Raw genomic sequence first — 10,766 nt, forward strand, 5'->3', positions numbered from 1 at the left:
ATAATAGAAATAGAGGAAGCAGAAGAAACCCAGATCAAAGGCACAGAAAATATTTTCAAGAAAGTCATAAAAAAAAAACCATTCATGATCCATAGAAGGGTATTGACCTATGAAGGTACAGGAAGGGTAGAGAACACTGAATTGAGAGAACCATAAAAGCTACATGATACATCATAATGAAGACACTAAACATACAGAATAAAGAAAGAATACTGAACACTGGAAGGGAATAGACAAGTAACATATAAAGGCAGACTCATTAGAGTAACACCAGACTTCTCAATGGAGACACTGAAAGTCAGCAAGGTCTGGACAGATGTTCTTCAAATTCAAAGTCTACAGGTGCCAGACTGCACTGCAGAACTATCAAATATAATAGAGGGAGAAAGAAAAACATTTCATGATAAAATCAAATGTAAGCGGCATCTACCTACCAGCCAAGTTATACAGAACACATTAGAAGGAAAACTTCAGTCTGAAAAGGTCAACTGTACCCAGAATAAATAAGCAATAAGTAATCTCAGAGCAGCAAATTAAATGGGGGAGCAAAACCCATACCATAACAAGAAAATAATGGGAATCATTAAGTACTGCTTATTAACATCAGATATTGATACTCACACGGGTATAGTAGATGAATTCTGTACTCCACTCTCACCCATACATGGGTCATCCAGAAAAAAAATTGAGCAGAAAATGGAGAAATTAATTAATGTCATATTCCCTTTATATAGCTAATATTCTAAACTTAATTGTCACTGGACGGGGAAAAATTGACTAACATTCATTACCTAGTGATATAGTTAGGATCGTTTTGTTTTTTTATGTTTTTTTTACTAGATATTTATTTACATTTCAAATGCTATCCTGAAAGTTCTCTATACCCTCCCCCTGCCCCTGCTCCCCTACCCACCCACTCCCACTTCTTGGCCCTGGCTGGGTCATATAAAGTTTACAAGACCAAGGGGCCTCTCTTCCCAATGATGGCCGATTAGGCCATCTTCTGCTACATATGCAGCTAGAGACACGAGCTCAGGGGGTACTGGTTAGTTCATATTGTTGTTCCACCTACAGGGTCTAGCTCCTCCATTGAGTTAGGATCTTTAATGCTCTCCAAAGGCCCATGTGTTACAGGCTTAATCAATCACTAGTCTCTGGTACTAGTGTGAGTTTGTAGAATCTTTGGGATATGGGGCTTACCAGGAAGAAGTTGAACTTGAATAAACTGTTTCTCCGTTTAAATGTATTATTTCTGAAAAAGATACATTTATGGCACAGCGATATTTTTACGATACACATGCAAACTCTATGCTCTTATTCAGAAGTATGTCTAATCTCATTTTGATTATAAATATTTTTATTTATGGTTAGTAAATGTTGCCAATGAAGCTCTTTTAATAATTCATTGCTTATTGTAATTTTATTTAATGTTCAAGACTTCCATTCATTCCTGTTATATAAAGTAAACTGGGAAAATGTTTAATTAGTGCTAATAATTTTTGGGTTAAACATACTGTGTAATATTGGTAATACTAATATTATAACAAGAGAAATAATAAATCTTAATTATGAAGACAGAATGTTATAGAATGGTTTTCTCTTGTATATAATTCACTTAATGCTGGGATAAGAGCATTATTTAAATCTTATAAATTTGAAATTTAGATTTCATGTGTGGATTAGTGGTCCTGAATTTTTCTTAAGAAATCATCTTTGTCCAGGTTTAGTGCTATCCTCCATAAAACAGTTCACTTAAAAAGGCTACATCCAGAACCCCCTCACCCTGTTCCCCCTCCACTTCTGCTACTTGGAGGAGAGGGGGCTGATATTGTGATATAAAGTGAATAAATAAAGGAATTAATGAAAAATAAAAATATAGTAATTTATTATTGTTCATGAATTTATTGATGTAATTCATTGTGAATAATGGCGACCTGCCCATGGACTGTGTTGAATATAATAATGAGTTTTGAACATGGTGAGTTTTGAAAATCTTGATTTTATTAGAAAGCAGCAACTTCACAGTATATCCTACAAATAAAACTAAAAAAGAACTGGCAATAAAAAAAGGCTACACCCATAATCTAGTGATTGCTCAGATGATGATGATGATGATTATTATTATTATTATTATTATTTTGTTTTTTTCGAGACAGGGTTTCTCTGTGTAGCCCTGGCTGTCCTGAAACTCACTCTGTAGACCAGGCTGGCCTTGAACTCAGAAATCCTGCCTCTGCCTCCCAAGTGCTGGGATTAAAGGTGTGTGCTACCACACCCGGCTGCTCAGATTATTTTTAATCATTCACTTGTGATTTCATTCATACCCATTTTTATAAGAACAGAAAAACGTTATAGACCATAACTGAGCAAGTTGAGTTACTCTGTGGTCACATTATGTGAGTCACACTTGAATTCATCTGTCTCAAATCACTCTATTTACTGCAGCTAAAATACCTTAAAATAACTTTGGCAAAGTGAAGATATTAGAGGAATATGACTTCATTTACTTAATAAGTATTTATTAAGTACCATTGTATTCCAGACTATGTTGCTACTAAGATTACTGCAGTGAATGTACTAATCAGGAGCACATTTAATATGTTAGACTTGTTAATGTGCCCCCCCCCTTTTTTAATGATTGTAATTTAAAAGGAATGGGGCAGGCAAGATGGCTCAGTAGGTCAGAGTTCTTGTTGCTCTTGCAGAGGAACAAGGTTTGATCCTGAGCATCTACATGGGGACTCACAACCACCTGTAATTCCAGTTCTAGGGGAATTATCATCTGTTGAGTCACCATGCATGCTCGTGAACTACATACATAAATGTGGCAAAAACATTTATCTACTAAAAATGGGGTAAAAATATTTAAAATAATATTAGGAACATTAAACTTGTTTGAATCACCTTGGATGGTGCAGAAATTACATAATATCATAATTCTTATTGGCAAGGTACTCTAGTTCTAGACTGTAATTACAAAGAAGAAAATAGAATCACTAAATGAATGCTTGGTATTCTTCAGGTCAATACATAAAACATCAGGAGTAGTGTCCTTAAGTGTATTTTATGTGCCCTGTTTCTTATCTGAAGGGCACTGGAAGAACTTAATATCTTTTTATTAAAAACAAAGTGTGAATGGCACCCTGCCTCTTCACATCTTCTTTGGCTTAGGGGAAGAAGCACTATAGTTACAATAAGTATAAGCAATACAGTTACTTGTTATATAGTCCTTCTTATACACTCATATTGCTCATTTAATAGTGTTTTTTTTCAAATGTTTCTTACCAGTTTTCCTATGGTGACACATGTAAATGTGGAAGTTCAATTGATCTCCAGTAATACCTCAGAGCATACACATACACATGAGATAGTTTCGAAGAGTCTGTTAGGATTAAGGATCAGACTTCTTAGTAAAATGTTTCAGGAGGCTATGTAACAAGGACAAGGGAGCATGCTCTGGCTCATCTTGAAAGAGTCCTGTGTTGAAATTTACACCCTTTAATCCCGGTTGAATATCATCCGCATAGCTTTGACAGGAGTTTGAGACTCACTGGTGCCTGTGAGCTCTCTGTGTGATATATTTTGGTTAGACATTCAGATTTTGAGTTCTATTTTAAGTGGTAAATACCTTCTTTCATGTTACTTTGATAATATGAGCTTTATGGTATAAAATATACCCATCTCCCTAGGGGTAGTCATTTAACCATTTGTTATATCTTTCAAGACTTTTAGAAGTATTCAGTTATCTTTATGCACATGCAGTTGGAGGCATTACATGTTTAGGTTTTATTTTTTTTTTTTTTTTTTTTTGGTTTTTTGAGACAGGGTTTCTCCGTGTAGCCCTGGCTGTCCTGGAACTTACTTTGTAGACCAGGCTGGCCTCGAACTCAGAAATCTGCCTGCCTCTGCCTCCCGAGTGCTGGGATTAAAGGCGTGCGCCACCACGCCCGGCTACATGTTTAGTTTTTAATCCTATTTTTGTACATTTAGGGTCAAGCTACATGTGGAATACTATATATCATTACAATATTTCAGATATTTCTTACTTCAAACATTTGATTCTATGAATGTGTAAATGTAAGCATAAGATATATTAATATTTTAAAACTTAGTAACATTTTTGTCAAGTGAAAACATAGATTTAGAATTTACTATTTATCGGAATTTTATCTCTTTTAATTATCTTTATGAGCCCCAAATTTAAAACTTTTAGAGACATATCCATTCATCATTTGACATGCATCATAGATTTGTTAAATATATGTAATACTTAAATATTAAGAAAGTCCTGAAGAAGAAATATATTATAATCAGTCTAATAAGACAATTTAAGTGTATAGTACTTAGAGGTAAATTTACATGTGTGGGTGTTTTTGTGCACATACATGTATGGACATGTGAGTATGTGGTTGTGTTTGTGCACATACATGCATCCACATGTGATTGTGTGGGTGTGTTTGTGCACATATATGCATGCACATGTGAGTATGTAGGTGTGTTTGTACACATACATGTATGCCCGTGTCAGTGTGTACTGTTAGTGTGGTCAGAGGACACTCTAGGGCACTGTCCTAGCCTTCTACCATTTTTTGAAGTGGGTCTTTTTTTATTCAAAGCTGCACTTGCTAGCCTAGCCTGCCAGTGGCTGGGAGGAATCCTCCTGTTCCTGAAACCGGGCTCTGTAAGAGTGTGGACTGCAGATGCTACCGTGTACTTATTTGGGTCCTGAAGCTCCAGAGTCAAGTTGTCATCCTTGGATGATAAGTACATTACCCACTGAGCATCTCCAGGCTAACTGAGAAACATTCTGATTAACATAAAGCATTTTATATAATTTTCCTCTTATCTTTGATTAAAAAACAAATTATTTCTTCCAGAACCTTTTTTAGAAGAAAATCATTATCGAAGCCCATGTATCTAGTGTAAAATTTGTTAGTTTAACAATGATTTAATGCCTCCTTTGAATGTTCTTCTATATAAACAAGTTGCATTTTAAGGGTTTTTGAAACATTTGAGTCCCAAATATCATTTCAATACATTTTAAGAAAATAATAGTATTTAAGGTAATAAATATGTACTTACTAGGCCTATTGGTGCGTCTCCCAGTAAGTCGAATCCACACAATATACACATTGTTAAATTAGGCATGCCAAAAAGAAAAGGATTAAAAATAAAAATAACAATAGCATAAAATAAAAATTATTTATAAAGAATCAGAGCAGCCAAAACTTTTGTTAGTTATTGGGAGGAATTCAAGGTCAGATTCTGTTTTATTCCATTCTGTCTTAACATAGAATGGCATACAAGCAGCTGCATGGACACAATTGTGAACACAAATAGCACAGGTGCATCTACACCATGTAAGGTGTGTGTCTATCTTCAGAGGGAACTCTTAGATGATCTTTAAGGCTGCCTTTTGATTTTCTGCCAGTCTATTTCATTAGATACTCTCCGTACTTAAATGTAAGGTGGCCATACCAGGGCTCAGGTCCTTCAGTTCTCAGATGGATTAGTGCCCTGGACCAGCCAACTAGCCCTTCTGCTGTGACAAGTTCCTGAGGGGAGGACTGGGATGAGGAAAACTGGTACCAGGCATTCCATAACTCATGGCTTATCACAAGCAAGTTTATTAAGAAATATACAATCTTATATGTTGTTTGCAGTAGGGAAATGGGCCAAGGTCAGCAGAGAGTTAAGTCAGTGTTGGCAAGAGAGTGCAACATACTTTAGACACAGCTGCCTTAGGATTTTAGACCACAGCCCTTCATGGGGGAAAAGCCAGGTTCCCAGGAACCAAAACTTTGAGGTCCTGGCCCTCGCTCCAGAACAGACCTTGCCAAATCTGTCCCTGGCCAAGGATACAAATCTTTTGTTCCTTTTGCCCTTTCATCAATGCCTCTGGGTCTTCTTGGCTCCTAAAAGATTAGAATGTCCTTCTCTCTGTCTTCTGAGCCTTGAGTTCATTGGGTCTGTCTGAGCATGGCCTCAGAAGCACTGGAAACACTAGCCTACGCTTACCTTTCCCTTGCAGAGCTTTTTCAGTCAACAGCCTGCAGTGTCTCTGGTCTAGAACTAATTTCCCTGCATGAGCATCTCTGGTGCTATATGTTTTACCATTGTAGAATTAGGTCTGTCTCATTGGGAGTACTGCAATGTCCACTAATGAACTAACCATTTTAGTGTACTGGTAGGAATGTCTCAGGCTTTTGATGTATTAAGTCACCATTCAGGTTAAAAATTGAAATGGTGTTTTCCTCTGGACCTCATGCTTAATAAGCATTTTTTTTTTTTTTTTTTTTTTTTTTTTTACCCAGGAAGTTATTTCTATACCCTGGGAAGTAGAATTGCTTACAGTAAATGGACAGGGAGGAGCTGAGTGCAGTTAGAACATAAAGCAGAAGTAAACCTCAGTAGTAGAAAGCAGGGGACCAAGTTAACTAGGACAGTGAGCAGGAGGATGCTGTGGGCGACAGGGTTGGACGTGCAGTGGCAGCTAACATTGGAGCTGCATCTATGTTTCCATTCCAGTCCATCCTGGCAGGTGTCTGAGAAACTGGAAGGAAGATTGAACAGGAACAAATGCCAGTGATGTGGGAAGAAATACCAGGATTATGGTAGTGCTTTGAGAACCCAACAGATTTGGGCAATCACTCGGACTTTGCCATCTCTCCTTATCTTCAACTGTGATCAATGAACAATTCTATAAGAACATTGACATATTTACAGCCAGAGTATAAAATTTCAAGCAAAATGCGTGCTTCTCACAGACTAAATGTAGATCCTCAGTGGCAACTGTTTGCCAATCTTAAGTCTGGAATTGGCAACCATTGCTGCTGCACGCAGTGTTTTGCCCCAACAAATTCAGTTTATACCCTGTAGTAGAGAGGAGAGGTTCTGTACGCACTCCCAATCCTCCACTGAAGCTGCAGACAGAACAGTCAGAAGGGGAGAGGTATCCTACACCTCCATTCTCTGCTGGAGCCTGTTGACAGTTCCCAAGTGCTGGATGTTTAAGGAAGGGAGACGTGTTGGAGAGAATTTTGTGCCTCCCTCTTTTAGGTTGTACTCTGTTTCTATAAGCACATTTCAGAATTTGGATGGTACTCATTGAAGCTTGCAGGGTATTTTGTGTTTCAGGACAACGAATAACACAGGGACACATATTATTGTAATAGATAGAAATAGAGACAGCTTATTAGGAAGCTGGGCGAATGCAAATGCTGAAAGGCACTGGACCAAAGGCTCAGGAAGCTAAAGCCGTCTGTAGTGCACCTGCTTACCTCATGTTTGTATAACCTATCCTGTTCTTACATAGAGTTCAGGCACCTGCTTACCCCATGTTTGTATATCCTATCCTGTTCTTGCATAGAGTTCAGGTTTGATGGGTTTCCAGTTCTTGACCAACTGGCTTCTTTCATATGTTTATTTTAAAATATTTTCATTTTATTCTAATTGTGTGTATATGTGTGTACACTTGAATGAAGGTGCCATCAGAAATTTCAGATACCCTTGGTAGTAGAGTTATAGGGACTTGTGAACTATATATTGTGGATGCTGGGTGAAATCCTGTTTTAAAAGCGAAATAAAATGCTACTACTGATTCCTTTTCCTTTGACTTCAGAATTTTGGCACTTGTTAATTTTTGAGAGTAATATTTCATTGAATTTAGAGTTTACAGACTTAGCTGAATTGGCTGGTCAGAGAGGTCTAAGGATTGGCCCATCATCGCCTCACCAGCACTGGGATAAATGCAGTGCCATACGCAGCTCTGGGATTATTTAAATGCAGTACCACACCCCGTTCTGGGATTACTTAAATGCAGTGCCATACCCAGCTCTGGGATTACTTAAATACAGTGCTTCACCCAGCTCTGGGATTACTTAAATGCAGTGCCATACCCAGCTCTGGGATTACTTAAATACAGTGCCTCACCCAGCTCTGGGATTACTTAAATGCAGTGCCACAACCCTCTTTGTTCACTTGGGTTTTTGTATCCCCTGCCTGGTCCTTATGTTTATGTGTCAACTACTTTACCATCTGAGACTTCTCCCCAGATCCCTATATATTCAAATTTTGATAATTTTCTTTTTCACATATAAGGTAAGATATTACCTTTACTAGTAGTGAAGATGTAAGTAAAAAAAAAGATATTATTGGCTCAGAATCTTTTCTCCTAAGCAATACTGTCCTTAGGTTACACATTCATGCTTACAGGTTGTGATCATTTATATCCAGTGTTTCTTTCTTAGTTGATGAACTTCACTGGGAATGTATAGTTTCCCAAAACTTTAATAACATACTAATTAGCAGTGGCCCTGCTGTTCTATCCCAGCTGACAAACTCTGCTTATGTTTATATCTGCCTTTAGCCATGGCAGAAGTCAGAAGGAGGCTCTTATTCTCTCCGTAGCTGAAGGAAAGTTGTTCTAATGATCTATGTATGTTTGCAAAGGTCTTCATTCCTTACTATGGAGCCATTCCAGTTGGTACCATTTCTAATAACCTCTAGAAAATGTCTAAACATAAAGCATAGTGCTTCAATTTTCTCTTTGTTTGAGGGGAGTGGCTCATGCTGCTCATATGGAAGACAAGTGAGAGTCAGTCTTCTCCTTCTACTGCGTAAGTCCATAGATGAGACTCAGTTATTAAGCTTGAGGACAAGAACCCTTACCTGGTGAGAAATCACTCAGCCCTCGTCTGGCTTTAAATCAAAATATCGGATATAGTAATTTTATGAGCATAAATGATTTTTATTTAATTTAAAAATAGACTCTTAAATGTATGTCAGTATCATTTATCCAACTTGGGTAAATATAAGTTAATTCTTATACTGACTTCTTTAAAAATATCTGGTTCATATTATCTGAATTTTAGGGATGAGTTAATTATGACCTTGAGACGTTTTGATTTCTGAATGATTTGTAACAAGAATGGAGCTAGTACTTAGTACTTAGTACTTAAGACGTCTCCCTTTCATGCAGCAACTGAGAAAGTGCATAATCAAGTGTTGAATTCTTGTACTCATTTTGTGATTCTTGTGTATTTTGTAGCTTTTGAGCAGTATGCTTTGCTAATGCCTTATAATTGTTTCCATGACTGAGAAATATAAGAAGTGTGTTTTGCTTGTTGTCAAGATAATAATGCAAGAGAACTTGGGAATTTAAATTTTTCAGTATGAAACATAACTGAATGTAGAGTGAATGGCTCTGGGGTGTGTGAGATCCTGAAACATAGCTGAATTTCTTTATATTGCATGGCTCTGGGGTGTGTTAACCTTATCTTTCTTGTTTGAGGCATTTGAAGTGTGATCATTCCCCTGGTAATTGCCTTCTAAGTATTAGCATAAGTAACATGGTCTAGACTTGAGAACTTAGAACTGTTTCTCATTGAAAAGTAGTTGAGCTCCTGATCATTCCGGAGTGTTAGGAGTAGTGGGTTGTTAGACCTTCTATACACAGCATGTTGGTGGCTGGAATGCTGGTTTTGCTGGTAAGACAGCATTTAGGGTTCTTCTATGATTACTAAGAGTCTTTTCTGCTCTTACTGAAATTTTTACCAGGAATCAATAGGGTCATTCAGAAATGAAACTGAAAATTTCATTGTTGGTTATTGCATCTTCATTTATTTAGAAATTTTCATCATTTATCTGGGTGAGAATGACTTAATTTGATGAGTTTCCTTTTTCTCTTAGGCTCAGTTTATGAACCTCTTAAAAGCATTAATCTTCCAAGACCTGATAATGAAACTCTATGGGATAAGTTGGATCATTATTACAGAATTGGTAAGCACTGATTACTAGTATTCAATGTTCCCTAATCATATTTCATGTTTTGTTGAATTACTATTCTATAATTTGAAGATGGGGTAGTTTCTCTGCATAAGTACCTGTATATTCTAGTTGTGTATTTATACTGGACTGTTAAAGGGAATCCACAGGTCATACCTGGCTCATGAATAATTTTATATTACCAATATCTTTTAGTATTTTAACTTTCCTAAGTATTAATATTATTTATTTATTTATTTATTTATTTAGGTATTTTCAGACAGCATCTCTCTTTGTAGTCCTGGCTGTCCTGAAACTCTATGCAGACCAGGCTGGCTCAAACTGACAGAAGTCTTCCTGTCCCTCCTTGAGTATTGGGCTTAAAGGTGTATACCACCACAACAGCTTTAATAGGCTGTAGAACTTGAGTATGTTTTTGTTTTGGTTAATGAATAAATGTTTCATATGAGTATAAGCTTGATCGTTTACCTGTGGTCAGTTTCTAACTCACTGGAGGAAAAGATACACTCTCAGATTCCTGCTCCCAGTAACAGGGTCAGTTCCTCCGGTGGGTTTGGCTGTTGTTTGGTTTGATTTTAAGTTATGTTTATCCAAGATCAATGTGGCAAATGTGAGTAAGCAACTTTGAGGTATATACGAATGGAATCTTTCCATTTTATCAGACCATTAATTGCAATGTCCATTGTTTTTGTTTGTTTGTTTTTTGTTTTTGTTTTTTTGTGTTGTTTTGGTTTTTTTGGTAACCTTGCTTCTTCTTGTCCTAAAACATGATTTTTTAAACATGTCCTAAAACACGATTTTCTTTTTTGTCTTTTCAATCTCATGTAAGCTTTATTTCAGCTTATTTTCCACCAGGATTTTGGTCTCCACTCTTATATTGCACTTGCTGTTGTCTTTATAGTAATAACAATCTGAAGAGGACTAATTGTAGTTTTAAAAGAAATAGCCAGTTGTTACTGTTGCCCTGTTGGGGACCAATT

At 36.8% G+C, this 10,766-nt stretch overlaps 1 protein-coding gene across 1 annotated transcript in view; it reads left to right on the top strand.

The window, feature by feature from the left end:
* Phkb (phosphorylase kinase regulatory subunit beta) overlaps positions 1-10,766 on the top strand; it is a 186,317-nt gene that overhangs the window by 25,805 nt on the left and 149,746 nt on the right. Inside the window, exon 2 of the mRNA XM_029532723.1 lies at positions 9,691-9,780. Coding sequence (XP_029388583.1) covers positions 9,691-9,780 — 90 coding nt within the window. The remainder of the gene's footprint in view (positions 1-9,690; positions 9,781-10,766) is intronic.

The sequence above is a fragment of the Mus pahari genome, chromosome 20 (genome assembly GCF_900095145.1).
Source record: "Mus pahari chromosome 20, PAHARI_EIJ_v1.1, whole genome shotgun sequence".
Taxonomy (NCBI): Eukaryota; Metazoa; Chordata; class Mammalia; order Rodentia; family Muridae; genus Mus; species Mus pahari.